Raw genomic sequence first — 23300 nt, 5'->3', positions numbered from 1 at the left:
TTCACATGCACAAGTATTGCACTTCAGGTGTGTACATCTGCAAATGCACTAGTATTGTTTCAAAGTGTACAGTTAAACAGCACTGAACTCCAGCTGTGCACAATTATGCACAATGGACTACCACTGTATTCTTGAAGATTAGTGTGCATTCAATAACACTGTTCTTTAAGTATGTACACTGCTTGATATTCACCAATACTTCTGGTGTGTACATATCTGCCTATACACTAACTATATAGTGTAGGTGTGCACACTTCTGTACCTGAACAAGCATTTTACTTCTCATGTACCTACACCATCTCTGTCATCTCATTACTTCCTTTCATTCATTGCTAACTTCTCACAAAAGGTGTCCACCTACTACTAGCAAGCTAACTCACTCCCTGTCTATCCTCCTCTCTCATAACCGTCTCATTCCTTCCCCTCCCTACTCAACACACCCAGGTCCACTTCCTCTTAAGCCATTGTAGCTTCCAGTAATTCACAGCAGGACTATTGTAAACATTGTTGTATAGATCTTGATCCTAACCAGTTGTATTGCTTTCAGTAATAACCCTATTCTTATGATTTGCAAACATTTTTGTTGTATACATACATAAAAATATGACCAACACAGGCATTACTGCCCTTCTAGCCTGCCAATATACTAAAAACAGTTATACAAACCACATGAAGCTGGATCCCAAGAGGTAATGTGGTAAGTAGCATCCCAAGACCATGGTTAAATGAATGTATAATACAGCTACAATGATGGAGCTTGGGATGCAAGTTAAAACAAACAATGTATCGGGGCAATCAGAAAAGTCTACTTTCTGGCTTCTGTCTATATAAAGGTTCATATTGCCGCCATGCTAATCTGGGTTTTTGCTGGGTAAATAAGGTTCTTAACACCTCCAGAGAGAGGTGAGCGGATTACTCTGAAATTATTTAAATATAGTACATTTGCCATTGCGGCTTGGATCATAAATAAAAAATGACTAAATATATAAAAAACAAATAACTAAGCATGAACATATCACTGGAAAAGGCACATTCCATTTAGTTTGGCTTAAACACACATACACACAGACACTTACCTTCTCCACATCTCCGAGTCCCTCTGTGTCCAGCAGAATAAGTGTATGATTTTGTTTGTGAGGGTGTGGAACACACCACATCCAAATCCCTTTAGTATGGGCTTGAACAGTTGCACCCAGGGAGAAACCTAGGAATAAATCACAGGTTATAATAAAGAAAACAGGATGTATGTGCATATGTGCACACACACACACACACACACACACACACACACACACACACACACACACACACACACACACACACACACACACACACACACACACACTGATGGATGTATAGAATGAAACTCACTGCAGCCCAACGCTTTTGCCCCTTTTTGGTTGTTATATCATAAGTGGCCCAAATGAAAAGAAATTCATAGCCACTAGGATGCTGATTCTCAGGCATCAAAGCATAGAAAAAGCGGTTCCATGGCTTAATGGTACCCAGTAACTGTCTCAACTTCATTTGTCTTGGTGGAAATCTGTGCAAGCTAAAAAATTGTAAATGGACCTGATAGAGTCTAGTCACTTAACTGTTAAGAAGGTTATAAACACAACCATAAATTCTCTAGTGGAGGGGGTTACTAATGTATTGGAAACCATCAAGTAGTGATACCAATAACATCTGCAACCAGATAATTCAGAGGTTGGAAATCCCATAGTTCCTCTCTGCCTTTAAAAATCTCTTGGTCCTGAAGGTATGGAAGTATATCCTTTACTAGTGCCCTGCTTCCCAGTCTGTGCGTTATGCCACCTGCTTAGAATTTCTACAGCTCAGCAAGAGAGAGTCAGCTTGCTTCATTCTCCATACTACTATATAGGACAGGAGTAAACATGCCATACAGGCTAATCTACTACCTTTCTTAGAGACTGGTAGTGCTTATGGAATAGTTCTTGTCAAATGTAATTTGGTCACATTCAAACAGAGTAAAAATAGCTACTCCTGAGAAGGATAGTGGCTAATATTGCATTTCAAATGACTTGGATTTAAGCTATAAATCTATACTGGGAGGGCACCCTTAAAACTGTTTGTGATAAAAGCCAGTGTTGGATAGCTCTGAAAACTGGACAGCTCTTTCATTAACCTTCCCAGCAAACTCACTTTGAAGTACCTGTATGTAGACCGCACTTTAAACATCTAATGGTAGTTACAGACATGCATCCTAGTAGAGTTATCAGATATGTCATTCAGGGATAGGCAGTGTGAATATGCCATAGGTTCTCTACTAAGTTAATTATTGTATCAACGTATTTTTTGTTGACAGTCATGGTGTACATGTCTGAATACAAGGGACATTCTGTATCACTTCTTGTAAGAAAGAAGAAATTGGGGAAAAAAAGCAGATGTAATGAGGGATGTCTTTTTGGATGTCATCAATAGGAGATAAAATAGGTCGGAAAAGCATTTCGAAATAATTGAAAGGCTATGTGTGTAATGGATATATGCTTATTCAAATGTTCAAATTTACTTTAATAAGAGGAAACTTTTCACTAGCTCTACACCCAGTTTCATGGACTGGTAAACAAATGTACTCATGATCAAAGCAGCCACTGATCTGTTCCAGATGTTTCAAACATGTACTTGATGAGGGCAGCCAACATGTACCTCACAAATTAGCTATCTTTATTTCATGTTTACTAATTAATAAATCAGTGTGCCATCACAATGTAACACTTTACCAGCTCTCTTCATATCACAAACATCCACAGTTCAGTCTGACACACTTTGCCATTTGTGTTCATAACACACACCACCTGTACAACAAGCTTTTCACATTCTGAAGGACTCTGCTGTGCTACCGTTCTCTCTCCATTAGGTGGTAATCAGTTAGTAGGATGTAACTTTACTTACTCCCCAACTACAAGGTACAGTTCCCTAAATGTATACCCTTCCTGTCTCAGCCAGAGATTTTGGCACTATGAAAAGGTTGTAGCTTTTTTTAATTTTATGTTTTGATTCTTATATATGGTTTTGTATATTATTGTTCTTTGTACCTGGTGCTTTACTAAAAAGTAAAGTTGAAAGTTAAGCCAGCAAAATATGTACAGAAGTTCATTAGTGCAACAACCTACTGTTCCAACAACTCTTCTTGCTCTTAGGAACCTTCTTGCAAATGAGGTAATGCACATTACAGCAAGCTGTAAGCCATGAAAAATGCAGATTGGACTTTTACCATTTTTTCTGCCAGCCAGTTTGTTCATGAGGTAAGACTTTCCAGTGCGGTACATTCCAACAATTGTGATTACGACTACTGGCTCATTGATCTGACTTAGAATCCTTAAGGCCTCTGGGTTTATAAGTAATTCTCCGCTGTGGGTATTCTCAATGAGGCAGACAGGAGCCGCCATGAACAGTGGATTGGCCATTTTGATTTTTTATGAAAAATATCCTATAGAAAAATAAGTAAAATATAAATAAAGAAAAAATGTTTTAAAATAGTAACTTTGAATCTACGTAGACACCAGAAAATTGAAAAGCATTAAACTGTAGAAATCATTCAGTTTCCATTTTGTTTTTTTTCATTGCAACACAGAAAATACAAGTAAGGTGGCTCAAGTACATCAGTGATAGGACATAACTTGTATTGCTAATATTCCTTAGTGAAACTGGGGTATAAGAATTTCAGTGAAATAAAAAGCACATTGACTAATCAAAAGGCATTGTCATAAATTGTGGCATAGAGGGATAAAACCCTGACTATGGTCCTTGCAACACAAGTTCAACTAACAGCTTGGTTGGCGGACAGGGAGGAAGGGCATGCCTGTCCTGGGTGAGGGGGTCATGTTGATGCGGCATGTCATTCATTGATCACTGATGGAGACAGTGGTTCACAAAGATGGCTGGGCTGAGAATGTAGGATAGCCAAGGAGGTGTGGTTGCCTGAATTCCTAAGGTGGGTATTTCCTCAGAAACCATGCCTTATTGTCTGTCCAGCCTCCAAGGAGGACATCTGCATGCAGAGGGATTAGGATCTTTAGTTAAAAAAAAAAAAAAAAACTGTTGCTCATGACAGAAATATGATTCTGACAGCATCCAGCTCTGCTAGGACTCCCACATCTTTTTCCACTTCTCCCTCCTACCACACTTCTGACAGCTTCAGACAGGTAGCATATCACAAGCCACCTGCTCTGCCCCTGTCTTTCCCTTCTGTTCAGATGGCCCCACCTGGAGGCAGTACTAGTACTGGATACAGACATTAGGAGTAATTGGATATGAGGCCGAGTAGCTAATGATCAGCTAGGGGTGCTTTCACTGGGCAAAACAAATATATACTTTTCATCAGAAGGAAGATGGCTGAAAGAAGTTATATGGGTCAGTTACTAGTGCGGGGAAGATGGCTGAAAGAAGTTATATGGGTCAGTTACTAGTGCGGGGAAGATGGCTGAAAGAAGTTATATGGGTCAGTTACTAGTGCGGGGAAGATGGCTGAAAGAAGTTATATGGGTCAGTTACTAGTGCGGGAAGATGGCTGAAAGAAGTTATATGGGTCAGTTACTAGTGCGGGGAAGATGGCTGAAAGAAGTTATATGGGTCAGTTACTAGTGCGGGGAAGATGGCTGAAAGAAGTTATATGGGTCAGTTACTAGTGTGGGGAAGATGGCTGAAAGAAGTTATATGGGTCAGTTACTAGTGCGGGGAAGATGGCTGAAAGAAGTTATATGGGTCAGTTACTAGTGGGGGGAACTGTGCACTTCCATACTGGTTACTTTTAATTCCTCTCTTCTTTTGGATAAATACAAGTAAAACATAAAAACAGCTGAAAAAGGCAGTCCCAATCCACAAAGCACCAAATTTGCAGTATAGTAAGGCAGAAGGATTGGGGCAAGGTGGAGGAAGGCTTTGACCCTGACTTACCTAAACATAACCTGTAGTATACCATACAAGCAGTCAAGCAATTTGAATCAGAGACTAAAAGGAAGGATCAGTCATTTAGCTACTACCTGTTGGAGTGATGCACATGTTCAATTTTCAAATATTGATTTCTAATTTTTGTTAAGACTGACTGAACAGAGATATAAATAGATCTACACCAAATAATCTTTTGATTAAACAAATGGCATTATGATCACTCAAACATGTAGGTAATTCTGAATTTCATTCAAATGGTCTTTAAACATTTTTCTTCACCCCTAAAAACTCATTCATATGTATTTTACGATTACAAGAGAAGATTATCTGCAATGCAAGGAATATCTGACTTGTCTACCTATTCTCTCCTAGCTTTGTTTTATGAATATTTGAAATATTTTTCACAGTTGTAGCAAATATAAGTTATTAACAAAAGATAATGTGGACTGCATATCAGGACATATATTCTCCATAGGTGGGGACTATGGAAAGCAGAGGAAGCAATAGCAAATGCCACGACTGTTTTGGAATTATATGATGGGCAGTATCATATATTTTGTGCAGCAAGAGAGTGTAAAATAAGTAAGGTTCAACAATTTCAACTGTTCTCGTCACCCATGTGAATAAAGCTGTGAAGGAGAACCTGTCCAGCAGTTGTAATACTTAACAAGTCTGTAGTGAGGCTGAGGGTCTTTTGGAAACAAGGACTGCTAAATTTAAGTTAAATTGAAGAAAACTAGAATTGACAAAGATACATAAACTTGGAGTATGGAAAAATCAATAACGCAAAATGACTACAGAATGACTGGATAAGCAAAGTGTGCTACACAGGGTTGCCATGGTTCTTTGGTTTGTACGCACGGTTTACAACAGTATACTTACTGAGAATACAAAGCTTCACTGCTGTTCTTTGACTTCTTATGCATACTGTCAGGACTTTAGGTAAGTACAGTTGTGTAAAATCTTACCATAACAGTACATGTTCTTGCCTTCACCACTACGCTATTCATCCTTGATGGGATTCACTGCCGTGAAGTCAGTCACCTGGCCAGTCTACCAAAGTCTACCATTGCATTAAGGTACGCTGAAAGTAACCTACACACTCCTCACATAGCATAGGGCATAAAGGTGACGGTCAGGCATACTATCCTCAGAACTGATTACCCCAGTAGGAACAGCAGTCCAAGGAAAACCAGGGAACCTTCACATCCAGGAAGGAAAAAAGACTAGGGAGGGTGGAGGGAGGGAGTGAATACTACAGTTGTGAAGGCAAGGACATCTACGATTATGGCAAGATTTTACACAATTGTACTATGTCCTTGCATTCACTGCTGCAATATTCATTACTGATGGGAGTGTACCAAAGCTCAAGAAGAAACGTGGGAGGAGGAACTGGCAGTACAGCCTTCTAAGAAGCCATAAAAGAATGGCATTAGCAAAAAACAGCTCTAGCTCTGGAGATACCATCCAACTTGCAATGTTTGGTAAAGATATGCACAGAGGTCCAGTGGGTTGCTTCAAGAATAGAATTAGAATCTGAACCCTTGAAAAAAATCACCAGAAGAAGGCACAGCTCTAGTAGAATGAGCCTTTACAGAAGGAGGAAGGCTCTCGGTATGAATGAGCCTTTACAGAAGGAGGAAGGCTCTCGGTATGAATGAGCCTTTACAGAAGGAGGAAGGCTCTCGGTATGAATGAGCCTTTACAGAAGGAGGAAGGCTCTCGGTATGATGAGCTTTACAGAAGGAGGAAGGCTCTCGGTATGAATGAGCCTTTACAGAAGGAGGAAGGCTCTCGGTATGAATGAGCCTTTACAGAAGGAGGAAGGCTCTTGGTATGAATGAGCCTTTACAGAAGGAGGAAGGCTCTTGGTATGAATGAGCCTTTACAGAAGAAGGAGGAAGGCTCTTGGTATGAATGAGCCTTTACAGAAGGAGGAAGGCTCTCGGTATGAATGAGCCTTTACAGAAGGAGGAAGGCTCTTGGTATGAATGAGCCTTTACAGAAGAAGGAGGAAGGCTCTTGGTATGAATGAGCCTTTACAGAAGGAGGAAGGAAGAAATAGCCTTTGAAATCCAAGTAGAAATAGTTTGCTTGGAAACAGCCAATCCTAAAGACTTAGGATGAAAGGAAACAAAGAACTGATCAGATTTTCTGATAGCTTTAGTCTTATCCAAATAAAATCTGAGCTGTCTATGCACGTCTAAGGTATGCAACACCCTCTCACAGTCAGATTGAAGAGAAGAGAAAAAGTAGACAAATTAATAGTCTGGTTATGTGACAACTCATTAACCACCTTGGGCCCATGTCCTCATGAAATTTCAAAAAAGGTGCTAACAAAGAACGGTCTTCCAAGAACAATATTGCAAGGAAGCTGAAACAACAGGCTCAAAAGGAGCTCGAGTCCATTTCTCCAGAGTGAAAATTAAGATCCCAAGGAGGAGGAGCAGGCTTCCTGGGAGGTCTAATATTAAGGACACCTTTAAGAAATTGCTTATCCACAAATCTAGACGCTAATGGGGGAGTGAAAGGCAGACAAGCAGAAAGAGCTGATAAGTGGGCCTTAATAGAAGAATAGGCCAAACCTGTATTGAGCAACTCACAAATGAGAGAGAACCAAAGAAACATCCACAGTAAGTGGGTCCAGGTCACGAGAAAGACACCAAGTAGAAAACCTCTTCCATTTAAATAAGTAGGATTTCCCAGTAGTAGATTTCCTGGCCTCCTGCAGGACCTGCAACACGTCCTCAGAAAAAAGGTCAGTGAGGGATCAAAATCCTATCATCCATAGTGTCAGCTGAAGCATGAATGGGTGAGAGATCCTTTGTCTTGTGTGATCACATCCACCTTGTGAAGTAACTTGTGATGATTGCTCTTGGCTAGATGCAGATGTAGAGGGAACCAGTGCTGTCACAGCCAAAAGGAAGTCACCAACAAGATTTTGGAAGCATCCTGTTTAGTCTTAAACAGGACTCTCAAAATGAGATGAGGGGGAGGGAATGCATAAAGAGACATCCCCTTCCAAGAAAATGAGAGGGTGTCCACCTTCCATACCAGAGGAACCGGGACTCTGGCATAAAACAGAGGAAATTGCCTGTTCAGAGAGGAGACCAAGAGATCTACTTGAGGCGTACCCCAATGGTGAACAATGCCCAGAAACACATCCCTGTGAAGCATCCATTTGTGGGATTGAGTGAAGGACCTGTTCAGAGTGCCTGCCACAATGTTCTGAGCTGAAGGAATACAAACTACCTGAAGATTCACTTGATACTTGACAGCAAGATCCCATCCCAGAAGTGCCAGCCAGCAAAGTAGGTAAGATCTTGTTCTCCCCTGTTTGTTGATATGCAGCATAACTGTGGTATTGTCCGTGAATATCATCAGAGGCCCTGGAGAGAAAAGAAGATGAAAAGCCTGGAGAGCCAGCATAAGAGCTCTCATCTCAGACATTGATATGCTCCTTCTGTTGACAAGGCGACCACACTCCCTGAACCTCATCCTACATCTGAAGCATCCCTGAACAGAGCCTGAGAGGGAAGAGGAGGATGAAAATGGAGCCCTGGATTCAGACACAGCAGCTAAATCCACCACAGAAGTTCTTTCTTGAGAGAAGGGAGAAGAGGAACTGTAAAGTCTAGAGGATGTGCATGTTGAAGCCACATCGACTTCAGAAACCAATGAAACTTCCTCATGTAAAGTTTGCCCAGAAGAAGCATCAAAATGGTGGAAGCCATGAACCCCAGAGCTCTGAGAAACTTCCTGGCTATAATGTAGGGCAGGGAAAGAAGAGTTTGAAAGTAAGAAATGACAGTCAAGGCCTTTGGAGGAGGCAGGGATGCCAGCATTGGCACCATCTTAATCCTGCATCCCAGAAAGACCTGGTTTATTGTGAACCCCAGACTTTGAAGAAGAGAAATGGTAAAACGAAGATTTTGCTAAAGGACCTCTGGAGAGATGCCTGAATCAGCAGGTCATCAAAATAAGGAAATATTTGGATCCCTTGAAGCCTGCAAAAAGCAATCACAGTAGCGAGGTATTTGATGAGCACCCTTGGGGAAGTAGAAAGGCCAAAGGGCAAAGCACACAACTGAAAATGCCAGGAATGAACAGAGAAGCCTCCTGAAAAGACAATGGATTGGAATATGGAGATAAGAATCCTTGAGTTCCAGAGACACCAGAAAGGCCTGAGGAGAGGAAAAAGGGTCTGAAAGGACATCAGAAAGGAAGGCACCTTCAGAAAAGTGTTTAGATGAGAGAGGTCTAGAACAGGTCTCCAAGTACCTTCTTTTCTGGGCACTAGAAACATTCTTAAATAAAACCCCTTCCCCCTTTGGGACATAGGCACCTCCTGAAGAATACCATGAGACAAAAGATCTCAAAGAACATCCGGAAAAATGGAAGTTGTTCTAAATTGGCTGAGGAATGCCCATAAAAGGAGGATGAGAATTCCATACCATGAAGTACCCCTGACAAATGACTGACAGAATACAAGAATCCTGGGTGATTCAAAGGCAAATAGGAAGAGGAAGAGAAAGGTGAAGGGAAACAGGAATGTGGTTTGGAACAGGTGGATAGTAAGACAGCACCTGGTTTGTCAGGAAATTAAGGCTTTAGAATCCCTGCAGTCTGAGTGGTCTTAGCAGGAGGAGCCCATTTACCACCCTTTTTACCTTTAGCAGGAGGGCAAGATTGCTGTGATCAAAGGCTGGCTTGGAAGGATAGTTTCTCTGAAATTTAGGCACAGGAGAAACAAAGACATGTTTAAGCTCCTTTAAGGCCTCCCTCTTGTCCTAAAGAGACTCAAACAAACCAACAGTTGTATCCCCAAACAAAAATTTAGTATCCAGATCAGCATCGAGCACTCATCGAGTAAAGGTTGAAGCCTAAGCCAAGCACACCGCCTCATTACTGAACCAAAAGCAGCAGCCCTAGAATAGGCATCTGCTGCATCATAACTACATTTGACAGAATGACGAACCACTTGAGAGGAAGTCCCAAGCAAGGAAAAAGCAGAGGATTTACTGTCAGAGTCTGGAAGATCAGAAAAAGGCTGACAAGCCAGAGAAAGAAGAGCCAGCACATACCTAGATATATGGGTCTGGTAATTAATAGCCCTAAAAGCTAGGGTAACAGAAGTATAAACCTTCTTACCCAGCCTAGCCATGGCTCTGCTGTCCTTATCAGAGGGCAGTAACTTGGACGAAGGAAGCAATTGAGTTGGTTGGCTTATCAGAGGGTACAGACACCAGAGAGGGGTCAGCAGTAGGACATTTGAACAGAAAGGAACAGTCCTCAGGTACTCTATAAAACCTATCAGACTTCTTGGGAACTGAGGGCAGAGAATCAGGCACTTTACAGGCATTTATAAAGCAGGAAAGACAAGAAGAATAACCACAGGTTTAGGAGAGTCCAACTGCAGTAACTCATACTACCTCTTCTGGATATCAGAAACCTGGCACACTCTTCTGGATATCAGAAACCTGGGCACAATCCCACATACAAAATTCCATCATCTTAGAGATTGCCCCCCCAAAGGAAATTTGCTCAGAAGTAGCAGCTGGATTAATAGAGTTCTCCTCAGACCAGTAGTCTAAAAGAGAAGGAATCTGGTTAGAATAAGTAAAGGATTCTTCATCAGAATCCAACTCTTCCTCAGAGGAATTTAATTCCCTGGGCCTTTTAGGTGAAGAAGACAACCAAGGAGGAGCAGGAACTGAAACTCCTTGAGGAGGCCTTAATGACAGTAAAGCATTAAATAACCCGAGTAAAGACCTGTCACTCACTTTGTGGATCCCTAGGAGGAGAAGAAACAGGTCTATTTTTCTATTTCTTTTTTTAAGGGGATGTCCTTCCTAGAAAAATGAGAGGGCACTGACTCAGGATCACAGTCCACAACCGTAGTAGGAACTTCCTTCCTAAGAAGAAACTATGGAACCCCCCCCCCGACCCCTCGGAAACAACCAATCATAGTTCTCCCTGAAAGCCTGAAATGGACGCCTGCAAAGCCTTATCAGACGTGCTCTCCACCAGATCCTTGCCAGCCTCCAACCTGGATGTGGCAGAGGAATCTGACAACACAACCAGGTGAATCTCCGGATTTGTAATGACCTCAGGAGAAACCCTCAGCAGAGGCAGGGCAGCGGAAGATTCTGGTCTTACCTTTTCCACCTTCTTCTTCTTCCCTGACAGCTGACCCTTGGGGCAGGAAGTTCCATCCATAGTAACTTCAGCAAGCAGCTTAAGATGCTGGTTTATCAAGATACAAGGAAAGGGAAGAAAGCCTACTATGAAGGGTTTTTGGGACAAATGCCTGACAAATAGAACAAGATCTACAGTCATGAAAAGCTTCTAGACAAAAAAGGCACTTATCATGGTAGTCTTTATGGGGAATCTGTCACCCACACTAGCATTTACCCTTCCTGGATGACATTAACCCCTCCAAACAACACAAAAAAATGAAGAAAAGAACAAAAACCCCAAATGGGTACTTATGATGAGTTCAGCAAACAGGAGAAATCACCACAATACCAATAAACAGAAACAAAAAAATGGCAAAAAACAGATGGAAGAAAACAGGTTAAAAACAGCATTGTTGAGACTGGAGAAAAAGAAATTCTGAGGATGATATGCCTGAACATCACCTTTATGCCCTACGCTATATGTAAGGAGTGTGTAGATGTTCAGCATACTTTAAAGCAATAGTAGAATTTGGTAGACTGGCCAGACGATGGGCTTCACAGCAAGGAATACCATCTGTAATGAATATTCCAACGGTAGATGCAAGAACATCCAGAGTGATGCAGTGCAACATTCCTGCTACTCACTTGTTAGACACTTCAATAATTGGTGTTATTATTTCTGTTCATGAATTGGACAGTCCAATTTATAAGGCAGAGTCAGTCAAGTAAACATAGTTTAAGCAAGGAAGTGGAAGAGATTCTCCATATGGACCTCAGATACTTTTTCTGCTCCCTTACTATCAATTCTAGATTTTTTGGTAGATCTCTTTTATGCAGGCGCTACCTATTTCACCATTAAAGTTCAATTGGCAGCTATCTCAAAATTTTCATGTTGGTGATGACCAGATGCCTGTTACATCTTTGAAACTGTCCAAGGTCTTTTTGTGGAGTACTACTCCCCTGAGGCCTCCTCTAAAGGATCATGTTCCATCTTGGGATATTACTATTTCACTCCAGGCATTCACAAAATACGCTGTTGAACTACAGCTACTCCAGACTTGAAATTCCTCTCTTGGACAAGCCTTTTTCTTGGTGGCTATTACCTTGGCAAGGAGGATTTCAGAACTGGAAGTCCTGTCCTGCAAACCATTATATTTGGTCTTTCGTAAGGATAGAGTGGCACTCCAAATGAATCCTAACTTTCTTCTCACAATTTTGTCTGAGATTGCCTTAAATCAGGTTATTCATCTTCCCCAACTTCTTGAATAAGGGTCAATATCTCCAACATTTGCTGGATGTTCATTCTCAATTACATTTTTATTTAAATTGTACCAACAATTTCAGGACCTCTGATCAACATTTTGTTTCCTTTTCTAAGCCTAAACTAGGTACTATTGTCACCAAGATAACATTATCTGTTGGTTGTATCATTGTATCATGGTTGTCTATAAAGCCAGGAGATTGTCAGTACCTAGCAAACCTAAAGCACATTCAACTATGGCAGTAGCAACCTTTTATGCTTTCGATATTAGAGTCCCTATTGATGATGTCTGTGCTGTGGCACCTACGTCTACAGTTTACACCTCTGTGTCAGTCATTGTAAGCTAGACTTGCAGTCTAGCTTTAGGAATTTGTTTGACTCCACCATCCACTGGAACATTTTTTTTCATAGTCCTCCAAGAGTTGTGGTAGTTGGAACTCTGTCCCATTTGCTGAGAAGGGTAGAAAACACAACACTGAATATGACGTGTATGTGTATTGTGATTCATAAATATAACATACACACACACACACTCATTCACATGTGCTTGCATATACAACACACATGCACCCTCATAATTAAATAAATGAAAATCATGTACTTATAATAATGCTAGATCTATGTCATCTTTTGACCACCTCAAACTTCTCTCTCTCTGTCCCCCAGGCAAGTTATCACCATCTTGTGCTTTCAGCTGACCATAATGGACCTGTCCAGAACCTTGTCTTTCTCACAGTCCTTGTCTGTCTTATTTCCATTCTCGTCTTCTTTTTGCTTGTTTAGTATAAGTTGAGTACTACATATAAGCAGGCAAATTCAATCTGAGGAACTGTTAGAGAGAAGGGGTGTTATGGGTAAAGGGAAGAGTCTGAGCCTAGCATCCAGAATTTGAGAGTTCCTGTTAGTTGAGATGGATGGACATACAAGATAGATATATACACATACATAGACTATCTATATATCTATACATTTATCTACATATCTAAATCTATCTATAAATAAATAAATAAATAAATAAATAAATATCTATATATATATATATATATATATATATATATATATATAGATAGATAATGGGTATTTTCTGGTGCTGAATCTATAACTCAGGGTGAGGACAGTCTAGAAATGCAGTGGGAACTGTGGTGAGAAATAATTTTCTGATACAGAAAGGGGTGTCATCAGAATCGTTTTTCAGGCTCATTGCAGTCAGCCTCCAGTGTAACAATAGGGCAGTGTTTATTATGATCTCAGTCTATGCGCCATAGCAAGGTTGCATTGGTGAGGAAAAGAGGGCATTCAGTCAGCAGTTACAAGGTATTCGTGATAAAACAGGTCAAAATGAGCTGACTCGTAACTGGCGACCTGAATGTTCATACTAGGATGTACAAAACAGGATATGAAGACTGCTTGGGTCCTAGACTTCTGTCTGGTAAATGGCTTAAATGTAACAACACATGGTTTAGTAAGAGAGGCAGTTACAGAATCACATACAAGACTGGTCAGCATGCAACCCAGGTAGACGTATTCCAGTATGAAAAGGGCATTGGGGTTAAATTAGATACTGCAGAATCATCCATACTAAAACATTTATCCCCCTGCATAAACCACTGTCAGCCAGAAATCAGATGCAAGCAGTGGTCAGTCAGAGAAGGCTCTAAGATCAACAGAGACTAGGGTGAAAGCCTGCAAGTTGAATTTCCAAGAAAGCTTATTTACGCAGTCCTACAATGGTTTGAAGTCCAATAAACACTGGCAGAATTCATGCAGGCTGTGAACAGGTTCCCAATGACAAAAAGAGCTGCACAAAGATTCCAAATGTGAGTGGTTGTACATCAAAGTTCAGCTCTGAGACCAGTCCTGTTCATAATGGTAATGGACTACATCAGAAAACAGGTCAGAAGGGACAAATCAACAAAGCTGGCTTACGCAGACAATGCAGCACTACAGACTCTGCACAGGAACTTCTGCAAATGATTGAGGAATGGAATGCAAAACTGAAGGCTCAATGGATAAAACTGAGTAAGGAAAAGAAAATGGTGATGGCAGCTAATGGAGGAAATCAGAAGAAGCTAAAAATGCAAATAGAAGGGAAAAGTGCGGAACAGGTTAACAGCTGGGAGGTATGGCTTCGGAGAAGGGAAATCCAAATGGTGAGGTTGAAGCTAAAATTGGAGGTGCTGCAGCCAACTGGCACAATGTGTAAGGAGTAGTGTGTGAAGGAATAATGCTAAAGAAGCTCATAAGTTGTTGTTGTGACTTTCGGCTTTTCCCGGTTAGGGGTTGCCACAGCGGAACTCCTGTCCGCTAATGATTGGCAGTAGATTTTTACATGCCGAGTTGCCGGCCCTGATGCGCAACCTTCAATGAACGTACGCCCATTCACGCATGTCTACACACAGAAGACGCTCTAGCTGAGAATCGAACAGGACGTCTTGCTGTGAGGCGACAACGCTACCGCAGCGCCACCACCACAGTCCTACAGAAGCTCATAAGTAATTTGTACAAAACTGTTGTACAACCAGTATTTCTCTATGGTACATAGAGTGGGGCAGTGAAGGCAGAGAAGCTAAAAAGGCTTGAGGTGAAGGAAGTGCCTGAGACAACTTGTAGGATGCACACTGAGAGACAGATGAAGAAATGAGGACAAAGTGGAAGCCAGAGTATCTCCAATTATAAGGAGGGTCACAGAGGACAGATTATAGTACCCTAGTCAAATGTGCAGGAAAGCAGAAGCTGATTTGATAAAGCAGGTTTTGAAGCAGCAGGAAAAGGAAAGAGGTGATAAAGAGATGGATGAATCGTGTGAGAGAAGACCTAGGAAAGGTGGAGAGTGCCTCTGAATTGAGAGTGGTGACAGCTGACAACACCCTGACACATTTAAGAATGTAAAAAAAGGGATTGATGTCATGCTGATGATACATCAGGGGGAAGAACAAGGAGATGTCAAGTGTCTCCATTTTTTTAAGGGAGAGAGAGTCTGCTACTTAGACTGATTGAGTTTCCTCAGCAATGCAGACAAATGAGTTATGAGGCCAGACTAATTTTCTTATGTAAATACCTAGATCTGCCCCAGGCGTACCTCTTAACTGTTTAGAATTTTGCAGAATGTTTACATTTTTGCTTCATATTTTTTGTCAGGTGTTTATGAAATTTGTGGTTTTCTGGTAATTAAGGACTGAAGTCACTAAATAATGGCAAACAGTTGAGTTTCAGACTTCTTACCCTTCAGAAATTGCATCAGCTTTCTAAGTTTATAAGAGTAATATTTCCATTCCGTCCCTAATTTTGAACCTTTTCCCACCATTATTTTTGCCTTTGTCCAGAATTATTGCTCAAAAAAGATTGTGAGTTGTGCCCTTTTAAATATATCACATCTCAACATTAGGTGGCAGACTAGTTGAGCTTTATCTCCTTGAGTCTTACCTCTACTGCAGCTCTTAAAAAAGAGAAGACAGTACCCTTGTTTTGTTGCTTAAGCTCTCAAAGTTGGAATCAGATTTCAGTCTTTGAAACTTGTTAGCAGGATGACAAAAGGCCACTGCTGCTCTGCAACCAAACATTTTATTTAAATTCAACATAGGGTTAGGAAACACAGTAAAAATAAGACAATGTTAAGGGGCTCACTAAAATTTGGAATGCAGTCAATTCTGTAACTATTTCAAGTGTTTTAATACAATAATCATTTAGGTGTTCTTGATTTTTTGGCACCCCACAGCTGACTATCAGCTACCCTCAGGGATCTCCTCATTCAACATGTCTGCTGAACTCAGATAGAGTTCCCTGTCCTAACTCTGATGCATGTGAGGAGACTGAGGCACCCTGGGACAGCTTCATGATGCTGCCTAGGAGCAGGACTTAAACTGCCACCCCCTTATGTGGACCTCTTCATATCTCAGGGAAGGATGTGAAATGTATGCGAGTGTGCTAAGGTGTCATCTCATCAACACAGCAACTCAGCCATTGCCTTGACTCCCTGAAGATGGCAGCCTTCCCTCCATGCCTCCATCAACTGAGAAGTGTGCCCAAGTGACTGCTACCTTTCCAAGGATGACAACCCTATCTTCTGCTGCTAGCACCATCAGGCACCCAAGACACTGACTGAACTTGGATTGCTTGGGCTATAGTCAGGGCTTTATCCCTCTATACTATGGCACTGGCAATTGTTCCAGTTTTGTAAAAATGAATTCTTCACACTCATCCCACTTCTGCTCCTGTTAAATGAACACCATAGCGACTGCACTCCACAGTCCCAACCAACTACTTACCCCCCATGTGTCCCTGAGCAGGCATGCTTAGTATGAGAAATAGCATCACTGGTGTAGATTAAAGCTGGGCATGTTCAGTAAGGGAAGATAACGGTCTATGGTGAACATTTGTGTGATAATGTGCCAGCACTCCCCCAAACACAAATACCCACTCGCACACAAGCATTTTTTTAATGCCTGAAGTAGCATGTCTGAATCAATGAAGAACAAAGCTTATTTGCCTTGATGAATTCATACTTGGCTTAATTACAGTTTCAAAGAGATTAGGATATTAAAAATCAAAAAAATACAGTATGATGCAGAATAAATATTATTTATGGTTCTATTATGAAACTACTGACTTCCTGAAAGTCGACATTCTAAAAAGCATGAAATCCCCCCCCCTTTTTTTTTTTTAAACTTTTGCTGGGGTAAGCTTCCCTCACACCCCATTTTTATATATATCAACTCCACAGTTGCACCAACTAGAAGAAGAAGAAACAAGTCTTCCTAAAAAATCAGAATCATTGCCAGCACAAAATAAGAAATTGCGATGGCAATGATTTCCTATTTGAAAAAGTATTTGGCATTAAGCTGTTTGTCTGTTTTTTTTCTTCGAGCTACTGACACTAGTGCAATTTTTCCTCAAGCTTGTATAGGAAAACTATTATTGCTTTCCAATGAGGACAACAAACATGCATACATCTCAGATGAGAACTTCACAGAACTTCAAGATTTTTGCCTGAATTTATTTTTCTGTTAACCATAAAATTTGTGAATTTCTGGCAAATCACTGAAGAACTGAAATCAATAGATAATGACAGACATTTACGTTTCAGACTTCATGTCCTTCAGAAAATGCATGCTTATTCAAAATCTGTTGGTCTATCAACTTTCTAAGTTTATAAAAGCAATTCTTAAATTCTCTCCCTGATTTTGGATCTTTGTCCCACATTATTTTAGCTTTGTCCAGAATTACAGTACTAATAATCAGAGAGGTATGCAACATGTAGCATTACTTTCGTACTTTTGAGTCTTTAAAGGCTGACATACTTCAATTGAGTTAATCTTGAGTTATGTATCAACATACTAAGACATTTAGGAAACACTGCTTTGAAGGGCAAGTCATTCAGGTGTATTATAAAAAAGGCATTTGCAGATTCCATACTTTTGCAGTTTGTTGCAGGTTCCTATCTTTTAAACCTTGATTTTACTTAAATGCTCATCCATACTGAGGTAAAATTGTAGAATATCGTTTACAATGCAGCTGCTGCAAAAGACTGACGCTGGGGATACTTTTGCTTCTGCACATTTAATAAAGCATAAAAAATGGTTAATGGGAATATTTTAGTTTAGGGTACACCGTGTTGTAAAGCAGCTTGCTTTGCATCATCCTTCCCCTTCTTTAACACATTTTCTGGTGCTGTCGTTGCCCATTTAAATAAATAACAGTGAAAGGCGTAAAATAGCATGCCAGGAAGCCAAACTATTTCTCAAAAAAAAAATTCAATAGACATGCAGGCATAAGTGTTTAACACAGCACATAGCTACTTTATAGAAGAGGAAAAAATAAAACAAAACAAAAATAATAGACTAATAAATCAATTGGTGCTTGCTAAAAGTGTTACCTGTAAAATGTGTAAAACGACTGCATGCTCAATTCACACATTTTAAAACTCATTCTTTTAGCAAGCATCTGGAGGAAAATATTTTTTATTAGGAACTTAGGGATATTAGAAATATCAGCTATACTTAAGTAGGTGTTAACATTGCTTTACAGGGTATGCTGCTGTCAATCAAAACTGCACTCATTTCATTTATCCTGCCATTCAGTTGACCCCCACCCAATACTAGCATGGTTAGGGAACAGTGCACCTGCAACTAAAATATTTCCCAGTTAATTAGTTTCCACCTGTACCACTTTGCGAGGGACAGACTGTCTTTGGGCAGTTGTGTCATGCAGAAAAAAATCTAAAAAAATGGCAAATATCCTGACATTTTTAGAACAAACAATATTTCCTAAGTTTTCATAAACAGTTGCATAAAACAGTTATTTGTATCTTAAACACCTACATGTTATATGAAATAGCATAAGTAACTCAAATGCTAAATGAATGAGCTTTTATTTGGGCAAAAAGGTGAATTTCTGTATTTTACACTGGCCGTAGCAAATCTCACATTTCTACCAAAACTGTCCCACTTTGGGCATCTTAAAAGGTGGCAACCCTACAGTTAAAAATACTATTTTACAATAATTACAAGATATGATCAGCTAACACACACTTAAAATATATACTTGCTTTGGTTGTATTTTTTACCTTTTAACAATCAATGGTGACATACTAGGTTAAGAAATGCAGTATAGCTTTTGTTTGCCACTTTGCATGTTGCATAAGGAATGAAGCATTTCTTTTCTGTGCTCAACCTCTTAGAACAAGAAATATGGACAAAGCCATAAATAATGGGGGAGGAAGGTCCGAAATTGGGGACACATTTTAAAGATCGCTCTTACAAACGGAGAAAGTTAACAGAATAACATTTTACATTAGCATGAAATTTGTGAAGCATGTGAAGTCTGAAACTCAAATGTCTGGCTTTTTTTACTTCAACCGCCAATGGCTTGCCAATAATTTATCAGAAAAACAAAATTTTATAAGTAACAGACCAAAAACATGAGGCGAAAATCTGGACAGTTAAAAGATATGGCTGGCACAAAATTAACACTGTAAAACTGGTGAAATGAGTAAATAGGGAGTGGACTGTCTTATTTTCTATGGTTGTATACAGAGAGTTACCAATTGTCCATCAGACTTTAACTATACAATAATACAGAGTGCAGTCATGCAAAATTCAGAGAACGCTAAGCAATTCTTTAGCTACTACTGTTACTGCGAGTTCTCAGTATCAGTCGTATCCGTTTTTTTAGTAATTGACACGGTTGCATGATGCATCAGGTAAATAACAAGAATGCAAGTTTTGTTAAAATTGCCACGCGCATTTTTTAACTTTTACAATGACTTTTCTTTTAGTGAATCTCTCTGCATTTACGGTGAGTTAACACGACCGCGCTATCTGCTTGCTCATCCTGAAGAAACACATGAAATTGTAATACAGTAACGTCACTCTGCAGCTGGGCGGGATTTGGGCGGTGCTTGTTACTACGCATCTGTTGGGTTGATACACTTCGACTAAGCCTTAAATGAATAGTTACTGCAACTTCCCGTAGTGCGAGATGCTTCCAGGAAATCGCAACTGATACATCACAGTACTGACTATAAAGACTAAGGCTCTTAATGTTCAAGTTATGTGCTGTAGCTGGAACACTGCTCCACTTTTCACAATGAAGGAGCACATCTTATCTGAGCCTTGGAAGTTTATCTGAAGCTGCTGGCTTTTGTGTTATTAACATTTTCTATGTGACACGGGTGCACAGCTGAGCCAGCTGTAAAACTAACTACGCTGTGAATAGCATAGTGCAGTAGGGTTGCCACCTTTTCAAATGCCCAAAATGGGACATTTTTTGTAGGAACTTGAGATTTTGCAGGGCAAAACATACCCGCAACCAGCGCAAAGGACATAGCTTCAATGTTTTGCCAAAATAACAGCTATTATTGTAGCATGTTAGTTGCTAATGCTATTTCATATAACATTTAGGTGTTTCAGATATAAAATAACAGTTCTATGCAACTACTAAAGAACACTTTGGATTTTGCAAATATTTTTAGCCTAAAATCTCAGGACATTTGGGATTTTACAGTTTTTTTTTTTTCGCAGGACGCAACTGCCCAAAGAGGGATTTAGTAATACTAAACAGAACAAACAGTGACTGGATACACTTTGAAACTACTGTCACAAGCTTTTCAGCTGCAAGTTGTTTTCCAGCCTTGTTTATTTATTTACTCATCAGTTTTAAAGAATTTGAACACAGTAAAAAATGGGAGAAAGTCAAATGCAGCTGCTCCTGTTAGACTATGATTAGATTAACAACTACTGATAAATGCCCTACCTTTAAATTGCAGACTCTGGATTACGTTGCTGCTAAGAATGATCGGTAACCTCTGCTCTTCCCTTACTTCACTATGTTGCAGATTCTAAACTCTCAATGCAAACGACATGGGTATTAAAAACTGTAGTGAGTAAAAATGAAACTGAAAGCAGGATGGGAAATGGGTGTGGCTTAAAAAACTGCCTAAGTAAGTACTATGTGGCTACTGCTCAGAGAGCAAGAAATGGCATCTCCGTGTTTTTTACACTTCAGTTCAGCATCCTACTAAAATTTAAGTAGCTGTCTGGATGTCTCACACCACCAGTTAGGGTAGATGTATGTTTGTTCATGGTAGTTCACGTGTCTTATATTAAAGCACATTGTTGGAGAGGGGGTGGGGCTTCATGTGTTTGGAAGCGTGGAAAGGGGCAGTCCTCCCCACTGTATTACCTCAAACTGACATCTAAGTATATATGCATACACAGTGTAGTCTGGCAACAATTGGCATAATACAAGTTACTGGACAATTGTTCCAACTTTTTATCAGGTTTTCAGACTGCTTCCTTTATATGCGTGTTTTTTATAACTGAAATGCAAATGTAAAATACATTTCTTTCAAGATCCTCATCAAGGCTGTAAGTTGCCATTAAAAGTAATTATTGGAAATGTTAGTTAAAAACATTAAAAAAGAAGTTATGAATTCACCATAACGTTCCATGTTTGCTGTCCAGTATCTCGCCTTCATTCTTGCTGGTTGGGTTTGGGGCCAGACTCGGCTGTATACTAAAGCTCGAGAGCTTCTACTGGCTCGAAGCTATAACCTATCCCATGGTGCTTAGCGACTGTTCCCAAGATCTCATTTGAGGGAGAGAGCTCCGCATGATATGTCTAATATCCAGAAAGAGAAAATATACGAAATATATTGGTGGTAAAGGTAAAAAGGAAGGCAAGATGGGAATCGGACCATAGTTGCCAATTTGAAAAATTCCTCTAGATCCTCCATGAGGGGGATGGCCGGGTGGGATGCAAGAAAGAAGGCGATATAATGGACAACAAACATGGAATGTTATGGTGAGTACATAACTTCTTTATGTTATGTTGTCCTATCTCACCTTCATTCTTGCTGGTTGGGACAGAGTCCCCAGCACCTTTCTCTTGGGTGGCTCAAGGGAATAAACTCTTCAGGACAGTGGAACCAAAGGATGCCCTGTTCCGGATAGCCACATCTACTTTGTAATGAGAAATGAAGTTGTGAGGATTAACCCATGTAGCAGCAGCGCAAATTGAATCCAATAGTAGTCTGGATTGAAAGGCAATGGAAGTACACACTGCTCAAGTTGAATGTCCTTTCACTTTCTCTGGTGGTTCTTTATCATGAGAGTGATAAGCATATTTGTTAGTCTCAGTAAGCCATTTGGACAAAGTAACTTTTGAGACTGCCCGGCCTTTTTTGTTTCTGAATAGTACACAAACAATTGATCTGACTTTCTGAACTCTTTTGTCCTGTGTAAATAAAAACGTAGTTGTCTATGTACATCCAGTTGGTGAAGCTTATATTCTGCCTTGTTGCTATAATTAGGAAAGAACACAGGTAATTCTATAGACTGGTTTAAATTTGTTTCGGAGCAGACTTTTTGTAAGGAGGGATTTGTTCTGAGGGAAACTCTATCGCTGTGGAAGATCAAATAGGGAGGACGGATGGATAAGGCCTGCAACTCTGAAACCCTCTTAGCTGAGGTAACTGCTGTCAGAAAGAGAGTTTTCCAGGCTAAAAATTTTAAAGAACAAGAGAATGCTAGTTCGAAAGGGGGAAGAATCAATGCCGATAATACTAAATTTAGATCCCATGGTGGAGGAGGTTCTCTTACAAGATGTCTTAACAGAAAGGTGCCTCTGAGGAAGGCCTTGCATAACTTGTGTGACATTACATTGGATCCCAGTTCCCCTACATGATAATTGGATATAGCAGCTAGTTGAACTCAAATAGTGGCAGCTGCTGCTCCTTGATTAAAAATTTCTGTCAGGAATTCCAAAATTTCAGGTATAGAGGCTGTAAAGGGATCTATGTGTTTCTTGTCTGCCCAACAAGAGAACCTTTTCCATTTGCTCGCATAAAGTTTCCTAGTTGTCTTTTTGTGTGAAGATACCAAAATGTGGCATACTGCCGGGGATAATTCTGAAAACCTGGCTAAAATTGGAAGTGGAGAAACCAAGCTGTCACCTTGAGGCTCTGAAGGGCAGGATGGAGTGTTCCTGACTGATGTGTCAGAAGATCTGGCACTGGGTCCAGGATCCATCGATCCTCCTGAAGGTGGGGCCAAAGGGAAGGGAACCAGATCTGACAAGGCCAGTATGGAACAATGAGAATTAACCTGCGACTCAATGACTTGGCTTTCTGAATAAGTTTTGGAATCAAAGGAAATGGGGGAAAAGCATAAAGAGGTCCAGGGGGCCAATCATGGATGAGTGCATACCTTGATGACTCTCGCGGAGGGGAAATGAGGGCAAAGTAGTTGCTGCATTTGACATTGAAGGGAGTGACAGAAAAGTCACAGCAAAGCTGGCCCCATTTGTGAATAATTCGATTTGCAGCTTCCTGATTCAGGGACCACTCGTGAGGCATGAGAATCGCTCTGCTTACCCTGTCTGCTATGACATCGGATTTCCCCGGGATGTGCGTTGCCATCAGAAAACATTGAGCAGATATCGCCCATTGCCAA

The 23300-nt window shown here is 40.4% G+C and overlaps 1 protein-coding gene across 1 annotated transcript in view; it reads right to left on the bottom strand.

The window, feature by feature from the left end:
• The window catches only part of LOC122809314 (guanylate-binding protein 1-like), a 459719-nt gene extending 438978 nt beyond the window's left edge, over positions 1–20741 (bottom strand). Inside the window, exons 1-3 of the mRNA XM_044080713.1 lie at positions 20602–20741; positions 3236–3451; positions 1077–1204 (exon numbers count right to left, since the gene is read on the bottom strand). Coding sequence (XP_043936648.1) covers positions 1077–1204; positions 3236–3428 — 321 coding nt within the window. The 5' untranslated portion in view covers positions 3429–3451; positions 20602–20741. The remainder of the gene's footprint in view (positions 1–1076; positions 1205–3235; positions 3452–20601) is intronic.
• Positions 20742–23300: the final 2559 nt, after the last annotated feature.

Source organism: Protopterus annectens, chromosome 8.part0 (assembly GCF_019279795.1).
Source record: "Protopterus annectens isolate FY-2018-M chromosome 8.part0, PAN1.0, whole genome shotgun sequence".
Taxonomy (NCBI): Eukaryota; Metazoa; Chordata; order Ceratodontiformes; family Protopteridae; genus Protopterus; species Protopterus annectens.
The sequence above is the reverse complement of the archived record's forward strand: the minus strand, read 5'-3'. Positions and strand labels throughout refer to the sequence as shown.